Consider the following 24,329-nt stretch of genomic DNA (forward strand, 5'->3'; position numbering starts at 1 on the left):
GCTGAACAGGATCAGAATGAAGATAAAGTAAGATGAAAATTGTGACACACCAGTGCTAATAGAGTTTTAATATTTGATTTTACTTTATTGTAGACGCATTCTAATTGGAAACAGTATTCTTAAAGTCTGAGTGCAGAAGACCAACTTATACAATGGTAAGTGTTTTTCTTTTCTTTTTTATGAGGCACCCTCATACTAGTGAGCCATACAGTCTTTGCATGATGTTGTGTTAGAGCAGAATTCAACACCTGTTACCCAAGTACAACTAAAGATTTACATGATGAAGATTATGATGGTACCTTTCTCCTTGGAGGTGCTAATGGAAAATTTCCCAACCCTCTCAAGACAGTATTTTTCATGATTTGATACTCTTAGTTTTGATTAATATTCTGACTAGCTGGAATTGTGTATGTGGAGAAAATACAGATACAGTCTTTGTCTAGGAAGACCTCAGCGTACGTGGAGAGCACGGGTTTGGATATGTGTTGGTCTGTAAGCGCTCTGCTGCAATGGTGCTGGCTTCCTTTAGGATCCTCTTGCAGTGTCTGTTGTCTGTTGTAGTTTTTGCCAGGTGTGAAGGGAGATGTGTAGTAAAGGAAAATTTCTTGGGCAGTTGTCAGCCTGTTCGGTCTTCACAATGCTGCATCTCTCCTGTTGCTCTTTCAGCAAGTGGTCAGTTAGATAACAGGGTTATGTCTGTGGGGTTTCTCTGTTTCAAAAGTAGGTATTCATTTTTGGCTACTGTGTTTCTGAAAGGTGGAGTCTGGAGCTGTCTCTAATTCTTGCATGGTTGAAGAGAAAAGATTATATCCTCCCTCCCAGAAAACGGTAAGTAGTTTTGCGTTGTTTGCTTTATGCTTTCAGTGTTATAGGGAGAGAAAAAAAGCTGCGTGCCATTACTCTGTTCTTCGTTAGGGAGGGGAGAGAGCTTGGAAAAAGTTCTGTCAGCTTTTGCGTCCTTTGGCCATGTGAGACATGGCTGGTTCCTGGTTTGAGTTGGAGCAGTGAAGGCTTTTCTGCCTTGCACTGGGCTCGCTGGACCCTGCGTGGCTCCCAGGGAATATGCTGCTTCCTTCCCTGAACCCCTAGGTTAAAACATTATCTGCAGTGCACTTACCTGTACTGCACTGGCAGTGTCTGAGGGGGGCTCTCCTAGCCATTCAGAGAAGGGTAAATGCATTTTAGTGAAACTGAGAAGCTGGCCCAAACGTACAGAACGTGCTCGGTTTTCTCTCTCATTTTAAAGCAGGGCTTTGTGCTGGTGAGAAAACTTGCTGCCACCTGGTGAGCCAAACGGGCAAAACCAGCCTAGCTCATTCAGCCTACACGTAAACGCACCACCTCACCACCCAAAGTAATTTAGTGTTAAGCAACAGCTTTCCTTCAAGCTTCTGAAATGCCAAATTGTGAAGCGGACAAATCGCTCTAGCCTGCGTATTCATTTGGGAAGAAGGGGACTGGCCTCTTCAGCAAAACGACAGACAGCCAGGAGTGAGGCTGTTTTTCTCTTAGACAGGCCCCTTCTGGTTTTAGTCTGAACAGTTTTTGAGAGGAAGAATCTCTTAAATGGCTTGCTTTTTTCTTATGTTTAATCTTGGACCACTATTAATTATGTTAGTTACATGTAAAAGGATTTTTTTTTTCAGAGGCAGGATACAGAGTATTTGTTTATTGTCTCCTTACCATTTTGCTATCATTTCATTATCATCAGTCATTCAATTGTTGTTACACATTTGAGAATTCTCTGTTTCTAGTATGTAAGCAAAACATAATGTTTTGGCATAAAACAGATGAATGGCATCAGGAAACAGACCCCAGTTGTCTGTCCATTTTCTTGCAGTAGTAGGATGCATGACCTAGACCTCAACGTTCTGCTTTGAATGACAAATGAATTGGTGGGAATATTTTTAGTCACACATGAAAAGATGTAGATACACTAATAGGCTTTAATTATTAAATACTACACTTTTTTTTTTTTTACTTGCAAAGAAGTTTGCTCAAGATCAAAAAAACAAGAAACAAAATTTAAGAGAATCTTAGTCAAGCTTGGAAAGGTATTGATATATATCTCACAGTGGATACTTATACCATCTCAGCAATGATCAAAGTAACACACAGTGGAATGTTTTTTAGTCTACTAAAATGTACTTCTATCTTTTGTCCCTATTTGGACTATTTAATCTGACCAAGGAAATTTAAATTGAACAATATTTCTAAGTTTTACATCAGAAAAAGTTTATAGTCTAAAGTTAGGTTCTGGTTGCAGAACATTAATATAAATGAAATACTTAAGCCTTTTTTGTATGGTAAATTTGACATTTACTGTTGTTTTGCAGAAACCTTTTTTTTTTTTTTTTTTTGTCATGCAATTGTGAAAAGTTTGCCTTATGAGAATTAACTCTACCAGCCCTAACTGCTTTTGTCTGAGGGTTAACAGACGTGGAGTTTTACTGTTTGTGTGAGGGTGTCTTATAATACTACCCTTATTTGAGAAAGCTTTGCTTAGAAATGTTGGGAAACACCTTGCAAGCTGCTAGACTTCAAGCTCCTGATAAATTTATGGCCAGAAGTCAGATTCAGTTTGGCTTTCTAAAAAACAATGTACTACTCAAAGCTGTTCTTTCAATTTAAATCCTAAGAAATCATCCACATAGTAATTTCGATCGTCTATGTCACTGTCACCTTCAGTTTGGATTTAAACACATTCCTGTAGTGTTGGCATTTACTTAGTGGATTTTTTTTTAATTGCTCAGTCATTTGCTGTATAACCCAGTCCTTTAAAGGAGATGTACTTCAAATTAAATCTGAGATGATTTCTCCTTCCTGTTGCTTCCTTAAGCATAATAGTAACTAACTAACTGCTGTGTGAGAAAGTAGGTAAGGGGGATACAGTCAGGTTCTGACAACCTGTCTGTGTAATGTGGCTTAAACTGGGCACTTTCATGTTTTTCAACATTACAATGGAAAGGTATTAAAGAGGGTTTTTGTTAGAGAACCTGGCTGGGTTTTTGTAAAATACTTTACATCATAGCCTCAGCCTTCTCTGTCAGGTCAGCAGCAAAGTGTAGCTATTTCAGAAAATCTGCTGAGTACTAGAGATTCTTCTGAGACAATTAGTTTACTCATGCAGAAGTTTAGCAGAGGGGAGTTTGTTTTATCTTGGTCAGAAGAACTAAGGCGTAGGGTTAATAGACAAGATACATCTTTTATTATACAATAAAGAATATTATGTGCTGTAAATTAAGGCAAATGTAAGTGCAAAAAGCTTTTTTGAATCATCAAGAAGGCATATTTGATTACACAGAGTTTAAAATTATTCTTTTACACGCATGGATAGTCAGTGTCTGCATAAAGCATGTTACATGTCCTTCAGTTTGTTTTAAAAAAGAAAACAAAAAAACAGAAAATCTTCTTCTACTGACCAACAATTGCCAGCAGCAAACGCCGGTAATCACCAGTTGTATCACTCGCTATCATTGTGGCCAAAGTCTTCTGATACATTTGTGTGAACAGCTGTTTAATTTGCACAAGGTCAATCTATGCAAAGAAAAAAAAAAAGAAAAGCACAAAGCTTGAACACAGTGATTTTAACTCCCAGACAGTCCCTGCCTCTCCTCCCTCAAATGCTATTTTCTTCATGGACTATAAAATACATGTCAAAGGCCAAATGAGCAATTGATTACAGGTCTTACAAGCTGGTTGTTCTCTCTAAGGAGAGACAAGCAGCTCCCAAAGCAAATGGTCCAGCAGTTGATACTTTCTTTCTTTGTACCTTAGTATCCCATTTCTAGTAGTTGAACCTTTGAAGTTCAGATGTTCATCTGCTACATGGGCAGGCAACCACAGTTAGGAAGGAAGGTGAACAGAGAGAATTAAATTATTAGCCAGAAATAATTAAATTATTATATGAAACCTTTAAAACAAATCAACTTGTTCATCTAATTTTGAACAGGATGAAAGCTTTGTTGCGATTCATAATTTAGACAGCTTTCAGCTACATGTGAAAGTTACATCCGAAGTCTTGGCATTCTGGAGAGGAGACAGTTTCTTACCTCACTGCGAGTGACTATAATTCTGATAAGTGTAGAATCATCTGTGCCAGCTCCTTTCATGGAGTAATAAAGTCTTTCTGCAAAAAAGGCTGGGCGATTTAAAGCACATTGCACTGTAATAAAATGAATTTTTAAGATCAGTTCCAGTACTGTACACTGTATGGTGATACTTGGCAAGATCAATTCAGGATTTTTACTGTAGGCAGCTAGAGCCAGGTATTGGTAAAGATCCAGTTATCATGGATAACAGGAACTGTTTTATAGAGTTGAGTTTGGTTTCTAGCTGACCAAATAAGTAATTCCCTTACAAGAAAAATTATCATTATTAACAGTTAACTTTTCTGGAAGTGCTTTTTAAAGTTCACTGAAACTGTAATTCCCAAATATGTATTTTAAACAGTTCTTCTCCTTGGATAACTGGTAGTAGGATACAAGTTTTTTATTTATGCTCTGTTGTTAGAGTTCCACTAATAGAAGTACAGATGTAAAATGTTCTCATTCTCTAGTAGTTGCAGAATAGATCTTGTTTGTTAGATTTTTCACACCCAAAGACAAGCCTATATTCTCTTACAAGAGCTTCAGAGCTGAGTTTTTCCAACAGAACTCTTTTCTAGAATATAATCTGGAAAGTTTTTGTTTAAGCCAGTAGGTTCTTACCAAATATGGCTACAGAAATGCTGTAATTCTCATAAGCATTGGTAGGACTGGTTTCCACAGAGTACTGGTCACTTGTTCTCACTATTAGTAAATCATGCTACATTTAAAATGTTTTACCGTAATAAGCCAGCAGGGAAAAGTGAATTCAAAACTACAAATACTGAACAGTGACCCTTGCTTCTGTGTAGTTCTCTGCCTTTGCAGAGAAGTGACAAGTAGTTTCTGTGTAACCTTTTCCTTGTTTCAAACTGTCTTCTTTGAAATGGATGCTTATTTTCTCTAATTAAGTGCAAAGTGAGTAATTTGAATAATTGAAGTTACTTTTCTATTAGCAGATTCTCAGATTTTGTTTTTATTTGCTATATGGCCAGTGCTGAACTGGATTCTTCCTGAATAATGTTAAGAAGGGAGTGATGTTTGAATTCCTAAGGGGTAAGAGGAAGGAAGAATGTATCACTTACAAATAGCCTTCAAACCACGTTCAACGTTTCCAGAAAATTCTCGGTCAATGCTGCTTAATAAATCCCGATTAGCAATCTAAAAACAAATAAGATTAATATATGGCTAGTGAAATGCAATAACAAATGGAACTTTAATTCAAAATACACTGGCTAAATCAATTAGAAATCAGTGAAGAACTCTTACCTTGGAGTATGCTTCAACTGTTGCTTTCAATTGAGGAAAACTTCTGCTTGCCAGAACCATATTAAAGCAAGATTCGTCAGTCCCAAGTTTTCCTTCACCTGCTTGGTACAGACGCTGAGCATCCTCCTGAGCTTTCTGATAATCCACAGTTTGATTCTCATCCCGATTACCCTGAAAGCAAAGACATCAGAGGTCAAGAGAAATTACCCAGAGCAGGCTATGCTTTACATGCTTGGGGTCTACCCTCCAAGCAGTTAGCTTCAAAGAAGTAAGCAAATTGAATTAGAGAGAGTAACATCAGTTTGAAATACTTTACATTGCTTTAAATCTACTCTTTGGTTTAGTATTTCTTACAAACAGAAAATAGGAAAGTGCCTCAAAACTCTTATCCATAGGGCATGCTTTAACTAGGTATACTGACCAGGATAGTTTCACCTCTACATACCATCTCATAATTCTAGTCTTTTTCAGGAACCGTAGTTAATTCTCATATTTTCTTAATAATATAAACTTTCTCTTGATTTGTTTCTAGGCTTCAAGCTGCAAAGAATCTTCCCAAATGAACTAATGAATTACCTTACTGAATATGCACACCTCAACTAGCTCAGGTCTTCTGTTCTGTTTAGAATTTGCTCATTTCAAGTAAGAATGTCTGCAGAAAGCACTTACTGTAGTTGTAACATGTTAGCAGAATTTGTGTGACATTTTATGTGCTTTGAGGTTTCTCTTTTTGCTGATTGATGCATGGATGGATACTGCTAAATATACTGGCTGAGTAGGCTTAATACATACTCTCAAATACTGTTGTGTCTATAGTGGTTAATATATTATTTAAATTGATGTTGTCAGTTACTGTAAAGTATTGGATTTATCAAAATAAAAATTAGCAGCATGAGCTTCTCAAGCTTTGCTTTCTTGTGGATTTTGACTTTTTAATCCAAATATCAAGTGAAGAGCTGAACTCTCACAAAGGTAGAGGCAAACAAGATAGAGAAGAGTCATAGAAATTCCAACAGTGAATGGACAGATTTATGAGAGAAATATGGGAAGTTGCATTTGCTGCATATTTCTTCCTAGACGCAGGTAACTATTGTTACTATTCTTTAACACAAGAAGAACCCTAGTAAACTCTCCAGGATAAGCAGGCTCCACAGTTCACTGTAGTTCAGTAGTAGCACACACCTAGTTCTGGTGATCTGAAAAAGGGAGGCTCTCATGCGACTTGGGAGGGAAGTTTTGACCTGCAGCGCCTCTTAGCTCATTCTTGGGCATTCTCACAGGTATTTACATACCGTAAAGCTGATCCTATCAGATTCACCCAAATGATTTTGTTAAAAAAACAAACAAACAAACAAAAACCCAAACACACACGTCAGCAGGTGAGAGCTTTGCTTGTAGTACCATTTGATTGTGTCTGCACAACAAAGTATTTAAAAATACATTCTCTGAGGTGAATACAGGGTTCTTAATTAGGTCACTCAATTCTTCACAGATTTCTGGATGGGAAATATCTCTTCCCTGAGGAGGAACTAAAGTGTCCTATCTGGTCAGTAGGAAAGAAATTAATGGTCCACTGCTAATTTTTTTTTTTTTTAAACAAAACCTGACTCTGGCTAAGCATGCACAGGCAATTCATTTATGGAGCAATTATGAATATATGCAAAGTCAGACTGTTCACCCTTATCTTACCCCCAAAAAACAGAAAATAATTAAAGCTCACTTGGCACATGGATATCAATAATCGTTCAAAGTGTCCCGAGGTGTCTGCTCTGATGTCTTGTTCGAGGTCCCTTCCAAATTCTGATTTATAGCAGTTCACTATTTCTCGAATTTCCTGATTTGTCCTTGTGCAAAGAATCTCAATCAGGACTCTCTCCTGAGTGCCTGCTCCCTGTAGGCAGAGGAAAAGAGGGCATACTGCAGAGCACTACCTACTCAGTTCTGTTTAACTGTGAAATAAAACATTCATTTTTTTATTTTGAAGCTTAATACAGTCTACAGTGTCAGAACAGCACCCTTCCAGTGTGAATGCATTATCTTCTGTATACTTAAAATGGAATGAAGATTTCTGAAACATTCAGTTCTGCATCAGTTTAAAAAATACCCGCAAATTATGCTTCCACAATGATGACATCAGACAAATTTAACTGGAAGATGATTTAGGAAGGAGATAAATTCTTTGGCAATCTTATCCTGGGAGTGTGCTGGAGCAAGGTAAAGCCTTATGGTAACCTTTAAAGCAAAAGATACACACTTGAATCCTGCTTTGCTCAGTTTACAGATGCATTCCCTATTCAAAATGTGGCTGCTTCCTCAACATGGAGCACCAATGCTTCCCTGTCCCCAGAACAGAAATTAACTGGGGTTTATGTGTTTCACATGTTGGCATGGTCATCTCTATTCAAGCACGGAGTAGATGGGGTGGATCTATGTGGGACTTTTAGGCAATGTTATAACATAAATTAAAAAAAGGTCAAGAATGGCTGTTGCCTTTGCTAAACCCACATCTTCATTTGTGCTCTGTATTCTTTAGAGATCTGTAGTCATATGTGCATTAAGTTACTATTTTCCAGTAATCTGCCACCTGCTACCTGTTGCAGCTCAAACAAGCAAGAAATTCAGAGAAACTGGAGACATCAGTCTACCTGAGTTAAAAGTTTATATCAAATTGCGTACCTAATCTCTAATGCAGTCTTAACACTTGACCAAATACGTTCATCACTTGACCATAAGAAAATATTCTTTTATCATCCTGCTGAGAACACTGGGATATTCCAGAAATATTTTTCAAAACCAGCAGCCTGCTCCTAGCAAGGAGAGGTACATACCTTCAATTTAAACCATGGGTACAGTTTTAACTGCACCCTGACGCTTACTAGGGTCTAGTGAAAAGTACGGCTGAGAGAATGGCAGAGAACAAAGTTTTGTGCTGCAGCGCTTTGATCCTCTGCTGGAGCACTGCTCCCCAGAGCTAGTCCTGCAGAAATTGGCTGGAACTGGAAGATGCAGCAGAAAAGATTTTAAACCTCACAATACCTAAATTTGTTTGCTACCACAAGATTTTTGAACAAGGTTTAAGGATCAGGTACTCAGTTTTCTTAGATGAGCATTTTAAGATCATTTTAATCTATTTTGTTCACAGTAAAACCGTACCTTCACAGTAAAACCGTACCTTCATTGCATGACGTAAACTCCAGGCATCATAATAGGTGCTAGGCATGAAGAGCGCTAGAATCAGTTCTTCCACATTTCCACTTAACTCAGACTTCAGATCTTTAATTAAATCCTGTCCAATTATAAACACAAGAAGGGAGTCATAATATGCGGGCAGCAAAATTATTAGGAATTATTTGAAGTGGCCCTGTTCACAAGTCAGGGCTTACAGCAGGCTTTAGTCTTCAGTTAAAACTCCAGGTGATGAACAAATATTTATTCTGTTCCTTTGACTGTGCTGAAGTCTAGTGAGTTGTCTTTACAACTCACTCAGGTCAGAATGTCAGAAGTCCCAAGAGATGGATTTTACAGATTTTCTACTACTTTGGCTAAGGAAAATACTGTGACATCAGATCCAAAATTCAAAAGAGTCCGTTTGCTGATTTTCACAGGAACATCTGAAGTTCCACTGCTCAAAAGCAAAGCTGAACTAATTGTGGGGAGTGTTAGCCATGTATTTAGATTATATACTGAAAAAGCTCAAACTATAGCTTACCTGTGTGACTGATTTCTATCTTTGTGCTGCTTTTACTGTAAATCTTTGAATGTTTTCTGTTCTTATAAAGAACCGTGACAGCTCAGCTTCTCCACTATCTCCTCATTAATACGTTTTTTTCTAATTGCTGCCTGTGGGGAAGAACCTACGGTTTTCCACTTCACATTTCTTTTAGTGGGAAGAATTTTCTAAGAAAATTTTTACTATGCTATTTTTAATATTCGTTCAAGGAAAAGGCAGGCATTCATATGATAAAATGAGAAACAAAGCACTGAAGTTTATCTTTGCCCTTTGCAACCTTCAAGATTGTGTTAATGGGTTATGGATACTGTTAGTTTCTTCCTCCTTCCCCCTATCTTAGGGAGCCTCCTACCAGAGGAGAAATTTGTGATTAAGCAGCTTCAAAACTCAGGGCATTCAAAGTACAGCAGTTTATTTTACTATGATCTCCCTGCTTCTAGCACCTTTCCCTGCCCTTTTCACAGCTAGTCATTATCTCTACAGAGTGCTCAAAAGAGTTGGTGATTTAAACTGTAATTTCAGTTGCAAATTCTGGACATTAAACATATGCATAATCCCCCAGCACTCAGTCCAAAAAAATACTAGTTAGGTTCTTTTGAAAGATGCCGAGATCACCAATAGCAGTTCTGTTATAGGCCTTTTTTGTTTTAGCTCTAAGTTGTCTTCTAGTTTAGCTCAAAGAGAAAAGTGTTGTACGTAGTTTTTTAATGCTTTTTGCTATGTCTTCTAGAGTTAACTTATTACTGAAATCACGTCCTAGACATAAATGTTTTGAGATCCAGCAGAATAGCTAGTCAACTCCTGAAAAACTGCCGCAACTATAAAATTGCACTTTAAATTGCCTTCTACTATTATTTGCTCCTTACAGGGAGCAGCTTCTTTAATCTGATACACATAATTGGGAGTTCCAGAAAGCTGGCTGCAAAGGAGTTTCTTATGGTAGTTTTAAGAAAACAGTTTGTCTGCCAGTATGCAATGGGAGGAAAGGAGAACTAAACTTCTTATTTCTTCATCGAGAAACACTCTTGTAGCTAAGACACAGTGCAATAGTCCACGAAAATTCCTGTTTATCTGCTGCCTCTTGAGATGCTTGAGTCACCCTGCAGGACCTCAGAAACAACCAGAAATGTTCTTTTAAACTTACCCAGGACCATCCAATCTGAGCAACTCAAGATCTTTTTTCTGCTTATGTTTACTGAGGGAACCATTGTTATTTATAATCTGAAAATGGCTAACATTCGTCACAAAGCACAGACATTACTCCTTTCTTTTAAAACACTGGCAAAACGGATGGCAATACCATCTGTAACATGCTATAGCGATCGGAGCACTCACCCAGGAAGGAGGAGACCCAAGTTCAGTTCCCTCCTGCAACAGCTATTTCCAAACCTACTTCTACCTCTTGCAGAATTACCTTGACCACAAACAAACAAGTCAGTCTGGTGGAAGAGGGAAGAGTCTTCTTTCTGCTGTACTTCTGAAGCTGTACTACTGAGCTAACAAAAATGCAGGATTTCATGGCAGCAGAAAGCACAGAAGGGAGAATGATTTGAGAGCAAGTGCCTATAGCACTCTCTTTGGAAAGGAACTGTACCTTATGGATCATAAAGGAGGAGATGGGGTAGGGACCTGCCTTGCACCCTTGAAGTGAGCCCAAAGAGTGATGGCAGTAAGGCTTTATGGCTGAATTAATTCAGCAAAGTAAGACCTAGGTGCACCACTAATCCATAACCCTTTTCTCTGCTTCTTAGGACAAAGCTGATTTCAGTGCTAGTTTGTGTGCATAAACAACTCCAAGTAGTTTCAGGCACAAATACAAGGACAGTTTAAGCTGGATTAGTTTCTACCTGTTGAGCATTAAAAATTGAAGCAGCTTGTTTGGTCAGCGACAGAGCCTTTCCCCTCCCAGTCCTACCAGATATCAGGACGATATTGAATGTTAAGATACGAGGTTTCCCTAGCTGCTGCACAGCAAGGAATATAACCAGAGTTTTGCATTTAAAAAAATCCCCCAAACCACTCCCCAAGACTAAAATGCAATCGGGCAATTAAAGCAGCAGCAGAAGTATGTTTTTGTTTACTGATTTAAAAAACTAGTGACCATACCTTGCCATACATAGTCTTGAAAGCTGCCTTGATTTTTTGCCTCTGATCATTGGAGCGGTTAGCTACAACATCGATGATAGCCTGCTCATCAGTTCCTTGGAAACAGAAGGGCAATTTCACGTAAGAACTCAAAACCCTCCAAGACTGTCCAGTTTGTAATTGCACATTTGGGCATAGTTACACAAATGCATGACTATCATTTGCATCTATTTACCAAATTATCTTAATAATTTACTCTGCCAGAGTGCCCAAGTCATTTTGAAAGTGTGACTCAAAAGCCTGAGGGGAAAAAAATATATGGTTAAATAAAAACTGAAGAAAAGGGCAAAATGGAATTAACGAATTATTAACTCAATAGAAATTTAAGCTTCGATTATGTACTTACCAAACCCCTTCATAGCTTTGCGCAGAATTTCTGCATCCCTTCCAGCATCAAAGTTTGGAGCAGCTTGAATTGTGCCCTGGGTACACTGAACCATTGCTGCAGGCTGAGAATAAGAAAGTCATGTATAACTAGCTATTCTGTACAATACAAATTTGAATTAAAACTTTGCAGTCAATACTTCAGCTAGAGGAGTCCATTAGTTCCCCATTCCTTTCTAAAACAGAAGCAGGATGACACTTAGTTTTGTTGAACATCTTTGGCCCACCAATGCCAGAGCGCTTTTATCAAGTGCTACGGGTGAAGATCTACTGCAGAGTATACACAGAAACTGCGTTACCATTGTGTCAGGTTGTGTTCTGAGTGTGGCATTTGGACTTTCTGGGTGTAGGTCTGAGAAAAGAACTGCTATGCAGCTCAAAGAAAGAAACTTTCACCTAAATCTGCCTGGGAACTCTTGATGCAGAACAAATTAAATTGTTTCATTTGCCTGGCTGCAGTGTGCCAGACTTGACTGCTGCAAAGAAATCTTTTTGCACTAAAGAGAAGTTGGTCACTTTGTAAACTATTTGATAATACAGGACCAGTTCATACCCTTCCGTGTCCACCAAACTCTATGGGAAAAGCTATACTAAAATGCCTGTAACTATATGATTGCTTAAATGAAATTATGTTTTCAAACTGCAAATTAGAGAGGAGTAAATCTGAACCTTACTGAAAGCAGTAGCAACAAATTACTTTTCTGTGCGGCCATTTTTATCTTTTTTGCCTTTAGCACAAAGCCCCAGTAAAAATAGTGGGATGTACAATCCTCTCTCACACATCCCCTGCCCATATTCAGTCCCTACCTTCCTCCACACAACCAGCTGTGAATACATTGCTCTACCAACAAATATAGCAAGGTGATAAAACTACAGAAGCCACAGAAGTTTGATTATAAAAGAGGATACAGCACATACCGGGCCAGGCATTGGTGATGGTGCTTGTCCACCAGGATATCCTACTGAAAATAAATTTAAGAACAAGATAGAAGGAATTAATTATGTTCCTTCTTATTACATAAATGCTATCTGATCTGAAAATAAAACCATCTATAGACTTAATAAATGACAGCGCTACCAATGCACAAAACCTGTTTCCTGAGTAATGAAACCTATAATGATCAGTAACTTAAGTTCTTGCCCTTCAGAATGATTGGAAGTACAAGTCACAGAAGCATTCTGGTATATACTCCAGCAAAGCAATACTAAAAATACTAAATTTACTGATGCTGTGGTAGCTGGTAGGATATCTCCTCATTAAATGTTGGTATCCTTGACATATGACAAGGTATTCCAAGCAAAGGACAAATCCCTGTCCCATACTCTCTGTTAAAGGCATATTATTCATTTTAAAATGTCTAGCATATAAGCTGTAAATACTGAAAATTCATTGGTGCGAAAAGAACTGAAAGAATCTTATTTCATAATTAAAAGCACTGTATATCCAGAAGTTACAACAATACTTTTTTTTTTGTCATGGAATTTTATTTTTATCTATAGTATATACATACAATTATCATTTTAACAGCAGCTTAGTTATCATCAGAGTTAGTGAAGCAATCATTAAAGGAAAGGTTTTCTGCATAAAACACTGCTCTGAATTTCTTGCAAATATGGCTGATACATACATTTCAGGACAAAAATGTTCTTGATGGTAGCTGACCACTCAAAGCATTAAAAACACCACACCGTTTTTAAGCAATTGTGTGCATTTTCCTTTCCACTTCTCCCACTATAACAGGGCTCGCAAACACACAGATCTACTTAAGACTGCTGAAAAATGCATAAACTTCTCTGAGCTGCACAGAACAGCCAGACACTCACTGACTGTACACTCTGGATTTTACAGTTCTCATTAGATACCTGCAGTTCAAGGAAGGATAAGCGCATCAATGACAGGCATCCCTTTTTGGTATATGGTTCTCATCTGCCATTCACTAGTCTTGTCAAGTAAGGTGGTAGGACACATACAGCACACGAACCTCAACAGCTAGAAGTGAGGGCCTAATTTGTTACTACCTATCTTGGAATCTCTTGGTTCAACTTTGGATGCTTGAAATTTCTTATATCCAACAGTGAAACACCCACATACCTGGAATTTGCGCTGGTCCACCTCCACCATAGCTTTGGGCAGGAGGCTGAGGATAGCCACCAAAGCCAGGGACAGCGGGAGGCACACCAAACCCAGGGCCTGCAGGAGCTAGGAGAAAAAGAAAGATTTTAGCATACCTTATGTTTTGTAGTTGATTTCTGCCACTATGTAAGCCAGGTTACTGATCAGAGTTAGGCAAGAGACCAATGGCAACCTATCGCTTCTTTTCTCTGTCTCTCTGCAGTGGCCAGCAACCCAAAGGCATCAAGGCCCTGCTATCAACATACAAGTATTTACTGATGCATATCAATCTGTCTGGCTGTCTAAGTACTGCTGCCTAAATTGATTACTAGACAATCTGGTTTTCTTTACTACTTCTAGCAAGCATAGGGAATGGTTACAACAGAAATAACTCCTGAGGGAGAGTCTAACAAAGGATGTTACCTCCAGGATAAGATGGCATTCCTCCAGTCTGGGGCGCTCCAGGGTAGCCCCCAGGGGCAGGGTAGCCCCCAGGGGCAGGGTATCCTGCTGCCCCTGGATACCCAGCACTCGGTGGTGCTGCAGGATAGGCCCCACCTCCCGCTGGAGGGTATCCTCCAGAAACAGCGGGATAGGAGTACTGACCGGCTGGCGGATAAACAGACTCTTGACCTGTTGGCTGAAACAAAACCAGGATGTTTGTATGTCTGTTAACGGGACATTAGAATAAAAACACTCAAGCTACCAAAATGTCCACATACATAAATAATGTGATCAGACTTAGCACTTGAAGCAGCAGCAGAATTCACAAAGCCTGGCTGTGAGCCTCCTGGCTGGGCTTTCTGATGCCTCTCCCTTGTTGAAACAACCCTTACACAGAATCAGAGAGTGCTGCAGGGGGAGGGCACCTCTGGAGGCCTCTCATCCCATCCCCTTTCAAAGCAGGGCCAACTTTAGAGTTAGATGAGGTTGCTCAGGGCCTTGTCAAGTTTTGAACTTGAAGTCTCCAGGGACAGTGACTCCACAGCCTCTCTGGTTCCAGTGTTCAACCACTCTCATTGGGAAAAATGCTTTCTTGAATCAAATTACAATTTCCCTTGCTGCAACCTGTGATTGTTGCCTGCTGCCCTTTCACGTTGCACCTCTGAGAAGTCTGGCTCCAAATCCTCTGTTACCCCTTCCTGGGCAGTGGAAGACTGACCGGATCTCCCTGCTTAGCCTTCTCTTCTCCAGGCTAGCGGCCTTCCCTGGACTCATTCCAGTTTGCCCACATCTCTGTGGTACTGGGGTCCAAAACTGGACACAGTGAGCACAGAGGTGTAATCACTTCCCTTGACCTGCTGGCTTCATTCTTGTTAAAGCCCGATGCGTCATTAGCCTTCATCCCCACGAGAGCGCACCACGGGTTCATGTTCGACTTGTTAACCACCACGACTGAGGCCCCTTACCAGAAAGCTGCTACTCTTGTCTCTTAACTAAGAGGTGAGCTCACAGTTCAGGCTTGCTTTCAGCGAATCATTAGTAGTCTGTCTCCTGTTTTTATAAGACACTTAAGAGCATAATATCTTTCAAACTTCTGCCTCTCATGTGCATTTGGCTGAACACAGCCAATATTTTCAAAAGTTACAAGGTAAAAACTGGCAGAATTCTTTATTTTCTTTGGAAACCAGCTTATAAAGCATGGACATTCAAAGACTAAATCTGGACCACTGAGTCAGATTTAACAGCCATTACAGGTTTTAAACAAAAAGAACTTAACAAGTCAGACGTCCAAATACCTTCATTTTGCAATGTCTGAGACTTTATTAATAATGTCATGATGGCTTACATTAGCATTAATGCACATTAAAAACATTTACACAGAAGGCCAGGATCTGTAAGGGAAAACCCTGCAGGTTAAAAGCCATATACTTGATCTTGAAACCCACTTATTTAAAATCAGGTTCATAACCAGGCGTAACGTATGGGTTCATTGTTACTCATTTGCTGGGAACAATCCTTACCCACTAGCTTTGCAAAGATCGCCCAAACATTTGGTACAGTACGCACTCATCCTCGAGTACAGAAAACACAAATAAACAGCAAAACAGGAAAGTTTAGCTCACACATTGTCTTCAGGTTTGGTTGCCCCTAGTTTTCTACCTCCCAACTACTGTGCCGATACTACGGTAAGATCCTTCTCCCTAGCAGGACATTCCAACCCTTCTCAACTCTGTTTCAGCCAGACTCAACAAAAAGATTTTAATGAAATTTAGGTTCACAAATCCAAAATTAGGATCCCCCAAAGCCCTGCTCAGCTGCCCATCACTATTACAGAAGAAAAACTTTTTCCTTTTGTATTGTTTTCTGCACTGGTTATCACTTTGGGCATAAGCCAGAAGAAAAATATTTTGGGAGTAAACAAACATTACTAATGAGACTAGAAAAAAATGTATAAAGGTTGTTCTAGAATATGAAGGGTCTTTTAAATTCATTCATTAAAGTTGACAATATTTTAGATGTTAATTAAAAAAAAAACAACATGATTTTCAGATGTACTTAACAATATCAACCACAATAAATTACAGCTACACTCATGAGTGTTCAGCAGAACCTTGAAGGGAAACAAGAAATCCCAGAATTGAGTCTTGTTTCTAATATGCTTGTCTCTAATTTCACTGACTTTAGCATTTCAGAGTGAGCATACTCTGAAAGAAGCTCTTTCCAAAGTTGGGGCATATTTTCAGATCATTTCTCCAATGTCCCTCTCTTGGTACACCATAGTGAGGAAACTCACACTACAGTTTTTCCCTTGGAGCACTTACAGATCTCTATCTCCTCCCACATATTTAATGAAAACTGGAAAAACTTAGTATTTCAGACTCCTGTCTTTGTGTCACATTTGGGTGATCTTGGCAAACAAGCTCAGAAGTTAGTGAAAGACTATGGACAGACTGCACAACTGCGTAACTTTTGTTTCCTTAAGACACCAGACTATAGAAATCTATATATTAAGTGAAGATATACTGAGTGAAGATTAGAAATGGAAGTGTTCTGCTACTGATTCCACTTCCTGGTGCAAGAGACTTCCCTTCTCTGGGAAGAACTCCAAGTCCTTTTCGCAGAAATCTGCACCTCAGCACAGTAAGGCAGATACAGGAGGGGCTAATAGGAACAGATGCTGTGAAACAACTGTTGTTAGTAACCATTATTTGTGAAAAAATATGAGCATCAGAGGCCTTAAGATGGGTGTGAAGCTACAGAGAAAAATAGAAAACTAATACAGAATTTAGTAAAGGTCCTTTCTGGGTAGCCCAGAAGGTGGTTCTCCAAAACTCCCTGCTCACTGTCCAGGCCTTTTCTCCACTAGCCACATGACTAGTCACTGCAACACCAAGCAGTCTCTCATCAGTCACTTTCTAAACTATGACTCTTCTAAACAGAGGGAAAGCTTCATCTGGAATTGTAAAGCAAAATAATTGGAGAATTCATTGCATTTATGGTTTTTAGCTATTTTAGTGGGATCGAAACTGAGCTCCATATTTAAGTCTAGTTCAGCACTACGTAAAACACAAACCATGTAAAATTCCCACAGTTACAGCATGTTCAGTGCCATACTAATAAAAGTTTGCACTTGCATCTAGCTTTGAAAAGCAATGCAGATGTATCAACAACACTGCAGTACCAGCCACAAACTGATATATTTCAGCCTTCTCTTGAGTTTCCTTGGCATTTTTAGCCCAATCAGTCATGAGCTGAGGGTGGAAATGAGTCCTGCAGCCGAAGGATGAGGGGGGTGGGTGGGGGGGGATGTCAAAGTCAAGACATTGTCCTGCATCTTCAACAAAACATTTGCTTGGTGTCGTATGAAAGCTGGTGTACTTGAGTAACGCACTGCAGGTTCTTCCTGAAGGCAGTGGCCGCTCTGGTTTGTTCAGCATCTCTATAAATGCTGGGGTAGGGATGCACAGGATATTGGAAAAGGAATTGAACTGGAACTCCAAGCTCCTCCAAGCTTTGGCAGAGAGAAATTCAGAGATTACCTCTGATCCCATACCTAAAGATCCTCATATTTATGTAAGGACTGCTAATTCTTAAAAACATTTACTGACTGAGATGGTTAGCTATATACATAAGAACTCACAGGACCAATAAACAAACAAACAAAAAAGCCAAACAAATAACCCTTCCAGAACAACAGGCAACATTAAAAAAGAAAATCTTAAACTTCCTTCTTGGAATTCTTATGAGACAGAGAATCAAACCACATCCTTTGGCAACTTTGGAAGTGCTCAGGTGTTTTTATTTCCCAATGTTTATTTCTCAAATGTAAAGTCATCCTCCAGGATGTGGGGATGAAAACAAAGACCATAATCTACAGAGAATACGTTGTATGAACTGACAGCTAGTATTTACACAAACACAGCATAGTAAGAATGGGTATTCACAGAATATATTAGGAATGCAACACATTTAAGAACCATACTTACAGGATAACCAGGGAAAGCAGGATAGCCTGAAGGGGGATAACCTGGGTATGACATTCTGGAAAAGAAAGATATTTTCACTGGAATGGTACTACATATGAGTTTGTAGAGTTGTTTGCTTGCTAATTACCTGTTATATCACTTGAATAATATGTTTAGTATGTTCAGTAGCGCTCAGGAGTACTTGTCAGCTATTAATTCCACAAAATCTCTCCTTTTTTATACACATGACAAGAAAGCTTGCAAGTAGCAAGCAGGATTCAGAAGGGAAGTATCATCAATTTTGTTATTAACCGCCATCCTTACTTAGGGTCAGATAAATACCCTAAGTATGATAAGAGGCTTGAACCTCCACAGAGAATCCTGAAATATGGGGTTACAGACCTTGAAGTGCTGAAAGGAGGGGGGGCTGAGTCCTATGCCAGAATAGAAACAGAAAAGTTAGGCTAGAAAAAGGCCCCACTTCTGCCCTGCATCAAGCACTTATCTCCTCTCCCCTTGCATGCCTTCCTTCATGGAAATAGCTCCTAGAAAAGTAGCATCCTACCTATCCCATGTAAAAAGGTAATTTGACAGAAATATGTTTTTAATTATTAACTGCTTTTGGCTATATTTATGAAATAGATGCATGCACTGCTAAACAATGACTAGAAAGATCAAATAACTTGATTAAACTAAAAAGTAGAATAATGCTTGCATTGTGCAATTTGCAATGAAGCTTAGGGCTGTGATAGAATGATTACCTGAGAAAGCCCCGTATCAGAATGAGATTACTTGGAGCTTGGAAACCAGCCAGCAAAGTACAGTTTCTTTGATTAAAACAAACAAAACAAAAATCAGACTGGCTGTTACAAGTATGTCAGCAGAACAGGTTTATTAACCATATCTTAACTGCGTGCTCAAGCATGGGAGGGCCAGGGTGACTCAACAACCATATTTCTATTACTTTGACCTTTGAGTCACTTTCAGAATTCCACATTCATCTGCCTCCTATAAAACATAAGAAATGACTCGGTAATGAACACAGAACCTCCTGTACCAGACAGGACTAAGTGCACCATGAAAAGGGTGTGCAAAGATCTGAATTTTAATCCAAAGTGGGTATTTAAGGATAAGGAAACATTATAAATAGCAGTTTATTAGCTAAATGCATTTAAAGCTATTAGCAGAATGGAAACTTGCACAAAAGACATGCAAGAAATGGGAGGAAAAGTTCAGGCAAAAGACAGATGCCTACTTTTTGAGCATGCATGGATCTCATCATTTAATTGACTTCTCTGCCAAAAATGTCCCCCCAGATGGGAAACATTCACATTTCTTGCATAAGGGTCATTGGAGAGGGAAAGGGGGTGGATAACCTGCTGGGGCGGAGGGATCCCTGCACAGAACCCACCTTCGCATCCGCTTCTGCTTAGCCCATGCAGGCAGTCACTTGTGAAAAGAATTGCTCGGGCTGGGAAGGGAGGAGGAGGATCAGTTCTATTTTTAACGATTCTTTAAAAGTCACTAGAGCTGCTATTTTATCATCTATTCCTGAACAAACAAGTGAGTTTAGCTTCTCAACAAATACCTTATGCAGCTGGAATTATTTTTCTTTTTTACTTCCAAATATTAACACCCTTGTGCTTGAACAGAATACTGAAACCAGGAAGCATTAGGGCAAACTGAATTCGTCAACTTCCAACATACTCCACATTTACCCCCAAATCTTATTTGCAATACCCAGCATCATTTCATTTGTGTAGAAGATTTCTGTTTCCTGACAGTAAACGTTGATTTTAGTCCCATTTTTAATAGAGGGACTCAGAGAGTAGAAATGGAACGGGACAGAGATCAGCCATGTTTCCAATCGTTTGGACAGGGAGTTTCAAGGCCATTAGCCAAGTTACTAAACATTTAACAGCAGAAAAAAAAAAATCATGTTAATGCTGACCAGTAAGATTCCTCAATCAGGGACTGGGAATTACTTACTGTATGTTCATAAGACAACATGTATCTTATCTGCACAAATCAAGGGAAACGGGATAAATAAGAAAGAACACAATACAGTTAATGATTGTTCAACATTTCTAGGTATTCACTGACCAAAACACATAGATTTGAAAACAGTATTCTTATTGTGTTGTACCATGAAGGCAGTAGTTGTTTATAGAAGTAAACATCTCAAAATTAACATGGAAAACATTAAAAATGAGGGTACCTTAGCTCAAATAAGTGCCAAAACAAACTTTTAGAGAAGTACAACTATGCAGTCTCACATTGATAAACCAGAGCTGAAAATATGAAGTGAGAGCTGTAAAACTATTACAATCAACTTGAATCATCTCTTAAACGGTCCTTCCAAATACAGAAAGGGGGAAGAACAACATGAGAGCTTATTTTTAAATCTAAGCTTTAATCATAAACACTGCTAATTGCTATTTATTTCCCTAAGAAGAAACACCTTAAACCAATACCTGTAGCAATATTTATTACTGACAGCTATTTGAATTGACTTTAAATTTTAGTTTTCAATAACACATTTCTTCTGCTATTTCTGTTACTTGCACTCCAATTGTAACTCCTTTCAGGAACAAGCCAACTAGCAACATTTCCTTTTGATTTTAGTTCACTCTTCCTGCTTATAGGAAAATCTTATGTCAGAGTTGTTCACCATAATCCAACACAAAGTAGCACAACTGAAAATTAAAAAAAAAAAAAACAACTTCAGCTTTTTAACATCATTTAATTCAACTGAACTTACACTACTAAGAAGATGGAACTGTTAAGCCTGTAAAGTTTGCTGATGTGCATGGTATCATTTCCACTGTACTAATATGCTTTTCAAAATCAACAGCTGGTGACTGCAACTCAGCTGTTTAAACAGTTTAATTTGTACAATAAATGGGACTCAACAATCCTTTAGCCATATTAAAATACACCAAAGTTTAGACTTATTGGTAAGATAATTAATTTGAAATGTGCTTAAGATGTATGTTTCCAACATTTCATTTTCAATCAGAAAAGCTATCAAAGCTATCTCATATTTTTGATTAGCAAATTAATCACCCATGTAAACCTGTGACTAACAGTGCCCTTTTAAATTAACACTTTCCTTACTTTCATTGTATCAGTTCCTTTCCTAGGATTCAGACAATTTCTGAGGCAAGTTCTTTGGGGCCAGGTACTGGGAATCAAAATATTTCATTTAATCACTCCCATCTTAACATGGCCCTGATTCCTCCTAGTCATTCGTCAGAATTACAAACACAAAAGTGTTTCTTTGTATTTTCTTAGTCTAGCTGATTTTTGCTTTATTTGGGGAAAAAAGATTATTTCAGAGTAATAAAAGGCTCAGATAAGACTACTGCTTCAGTAACTTCAACCCTTTTATAACTAGATGGGCGTATGCTAAACTGGGATTTTAGACATGCCTCTGACATCAGTTACAAGAGTCTCTTCAAAACTTACTTTGACCAAACCGTAATAATTACTGAAACAACTTTCTTGTATATACATATGCTTTTCAGGAGATAATAAATACTTAATATTGCGTGATTTTATTTAACCATAAGCCAGCTGTTTCCACAGCACATGGCCTCACTTATCTCAGCATAGAGTATTCAGAAGGAAAACAGAGGCGCTGCCATTACTGCTTTTATAACCAAAACGAGAACAAATTTGCACAGCAGAATTTGTTTTTAATAGATTCAGTTTTTCCACGCCGTTTTTCCTTAACAATTTACAAGTCACGCAAAGAGGGGTCTGTGCAGATTATTTAAAATGCAGATCGAGTGAATTTACGATCTGCCCAGTGAGTCATCACGCCGCACTGGCCAAGTTCATTTCAGGACTTTTAAAAAAGACATGTGTTTTTTTTCCCCTCTCTATGGTCTAAAATCGTCACTCGAGTTTCAGGGGGGCAAACGGCGGCTCCAGCTTCCATGGCGCGAGGGAAGGTGCCAAGGCAGCTCCGCGGCCCCTTCCCCGCAGCGCGGGCAACGCGGCAGCGGCCGGGAGCGGCTCCGGGCGCCCGCAGGGACACCGCTGGGGGACCCCGCCCGGCCCGCCCGCCCCGCGGCCGCTACCGCCGACCCCCGGCCGTTACCGCCGCGCGCCGCGGCCGTTACCGCCGCCTCCCGGCGCGCGCCGGCCGTTACCGCCGGGCGAGGGAGCGGCCGCTCCTCGCCCCAGGCGGCGGGTGTCGGGCAGGGCAGGGCAGCGCAGCGCAGGGCAGGGCAGGGCAGCGCAGCGGCGCCGTGCCCTCCCGCCGGGCCGCGGAGGAGCCGCGACGGAGCTCGGGTACCGGCAGCGAGCGGCTCCCCTCGCGCCCTCCGCTTACGAGGCGGCCGCAGGGACGGAGGCAGCCGGGGCAGGTATTAATTTACTTATTTCCGCCGAGGCGAGCGAGGCCTCGTCGCCACCGGGCGCTGCGCCGGGCCGCGCCGCTCTCCGCGGCGGAGGGGCAGGAGCCCCCGGACGCGGGTTGCCGCGCTCCGTCCGGGCACCCGCCGGTCGCCGAGAGCCCGCGCCGGCTGGACCCGGCCCGGCCCGGCCCACTGCGCCGGGCAGCCGCTTGGGTCCGTCAGGGGGCCCCGGGCGCTGCCGCCGGCGGGGGAGGCGCGTGGAGCGGGCTGCCGGGGCGGGCTGGCGTAGTGCCCGCGGCGGGGGACGCGCGCGGCTCGCGGCCCCGGCCCACCCGCGCCGCTGCCTCACCTGTGGGGAAAACTGCGAAGCCTCCGGCCTCCCTCCCGCAGCTACGCCGCAAAATGGAGGCTGTGGGGCCGGGCGGCACCCGCCCGCCCCGCCCCCGGGCCCGGGCCCGGGCCCGCCCCGGCCCACACCCCCGGCCCGGGGCGCCGCGCCGGCTGCCGGTGGTGCCGACCCTCCTACGCCCGGACCCCCTTCCTCCTGCGCGCAGGCTTGCCCCATCTTACTGACGGCTGCGGTATGTCCGGCTCTCCCTCTAAACGGCCAGGAGGTAAGTCCAAAGACAGAAGTGCCACAGAAACGCAGAACAACTTGACGCGCAGCTGTGCCAGGAACACCATGGGTTGCCACTCCACAAGGCTGCCTTCCACTTCCTCTTCTGGGTGAATGACACATTGCAGTTTCCCTACGACACCACTAAAATGAAATTCAGCCCTCACGCATGAGGCTTTAAATCAAGTCTATCATCCGGTAACTAGCAGGTAGTCAGCCAAGACATCCAGGCCACCAGACTAGTGTGTAACTGGCAAAGTGTATCAAGGACATTAGTGGAGCTAGAAGAATCAGTCCTTTTTATCTAGTTAATGAAGATCAACATCTAGGTCCCAAGAGGACATAAAGGTAAGACTGTCCTGACTGCTAGACTGATTTTTCTAGAAAGAAATCTCAGTTATAGTCACCTGTACATGACTGCTGTGGGAAGTGCACTTAGTGTTTTGTTTCTTTTTTTAAATCTATTGTAATGTTTATTCATATTATATTTAGAACAGACGATACATATTCCTTCCTTTACCCTGTGGCTAATTACTCGGAAGAAATTCTGAGCAGCAAGATGCAGTTTATGAAGGATGCACCCATAACATTATGCATAGGTTACTTGTGATTATTCAAGGCAACTTCTCCCTGCTTTTGTTATGATAAACATATGCTAGCAGTTCTTTCCCATAATCTGGTGCTGTGCTTGAGTGCTAGATGAAACAACAGCCACTGCACTACTGTAAAACAGCATTAAGTGCAGGCAGCAGAAAATAGGTGGGTAATAATTTACCATGCTTGCCCACTTCAGATGAAAAGCACCTAACAGCACATACAGAGTTTGAACAGTGACCTATCTTCAGCAACACTGGGCTTGTATCTCCCTTGTATGTCCAGAATGTATCAGCAACGACTTTAAGAATTTAATCTTTGCAGCATTCTTCAGCTGACATTCCTAGTGTATGTCTACTCTATTTTCACCTCTGTTAAGTTCATTTCTTTCAGGACAGGTATACATTCAAATCCTTGTTTCCATAGGAACCAAAAACATTTATAAAATACACAATTCTTCAAGCAGTCTGCTAAATCAGAGATGGATTTGAGCTATTCAGGAAAGGAAAAATCTGTTTCCACAAACAAGTGAGAAAAGAGCAAGAGAAAACATTTAAATACAATAATTTGAGGAATCCATGTCTATATTAAATGCATTGCATGCTTATATGTTAACAAGA

General features: G+C 40.5%; 2 protein-coding genes across 8 annotated transcripts in view; one reads left to right on the plus strand and one right to left on the minus strand.

Moving 5' to 3' along the window:
• PPP3CB (protein phosphatase 3 catalytic subunit beta) overlaps positions 1-6,245 on the plus strand; it is a 54,465-nt gene extending 48,220 nt beyond the window's left edge. For 2 of the 4 annotated variants that reach the window (XR_010884725.1, XR_010884727.1), the window contains 3 exons: positions 94-155; positions 757-828; positions 5,887-6,245. The gene's annotated coding sequence lies outside the window, so the exon portion shown is untranslated. Of the gene's footprint in view, positions 1-93; positions 829-5,886 lie in introns of all 4 variants that reach the window. The other 2 variants (XR_010884724.1, XR_010884726.1) reach the window with 1 other exon arrangement.
• Positions 3,186-22,930, minus strand: ANXA7 (annexin A7). Of its 4 annotated transcripts, none has more exons than XM_067299940.1 (13): positions 22,849-22,930; positions 18,157-18,211; positions 14,150-14,366; positions 13,706-13,813; positions 12,532-12,575; positions 11,576-11,678; positions 11,191-11,285; positions 8,527-8,640; positions 7,075-7,245; positions 5,355-5,525; positions 5,171-5,246; positions 4,053-4,165; positions 3,186-3,537 (listed from the first exon to the last, which is right to left on the minus strand). In XM_067299940.1, exons 2-13 carry the CDS (start codon positions 18,208-18,210, stop codon positions 3,415-3,417), a joined length of 1,389 nt encoding a protein of 462 aa, XP_067156041.1. In that variant the 5' UTR covers position 18,211; positions 22,849-22,930; the 3' UTR covers positions 3,186-3,414. The 4 variants fall into 4 exon arrangements, with proteins under 4 accessions (XP_067156041.1, XP_013815692.1, XP_067156039.1 ...); XM_013960238.2 differs by lacking the exon at positions 22,849-22,930 and adding an exon at positions 19,547-19,602; XM_067299938.1 differs by lacking the exon at positions 22,849-22,930 and adding an exon at positions 19,547-19,596 and having other exon boundaries at positions 12,532-12,572.
• Between the last annotated feature and the right edge of the window lie 1,399 nt (positions 22,931-24,329).

Source organism: Apteryx mantelli, chromosome 7, assembly GCF_036417845.1.
Source record: "Apteryx mantelli isolate bAptMan1 chromosome 7, bAptMan1.hap1, whole genome shotgun sequence".
Taxonomy (NCBI): Eukaryota; Metazoa; Chordata; class Aves; order Apterygiformes; family Apterygidae; genus Apteryx; species Apteryx mantelli.

Excerpts from the sequence above, each read along its gene's own strand:
- ANXA7 (XM_013960238.2), bottom strand. Across the intron at positions 11,679-12,531 it reads CATCACCAATGCCTGGCCCG|CCTGCAGCAATGGTTCAGTG; the intron begins GTATGTGCTGTA and ends TCTTATTCTCAG. Across the intron at positions 5,247-5,354 it reads CAGTTGAAGCATACTCCAAG|ATTGCTAATCGGGATTTATT; the intron begins GTAAGAGTTCTT and ends ATTTGTTTTTAG.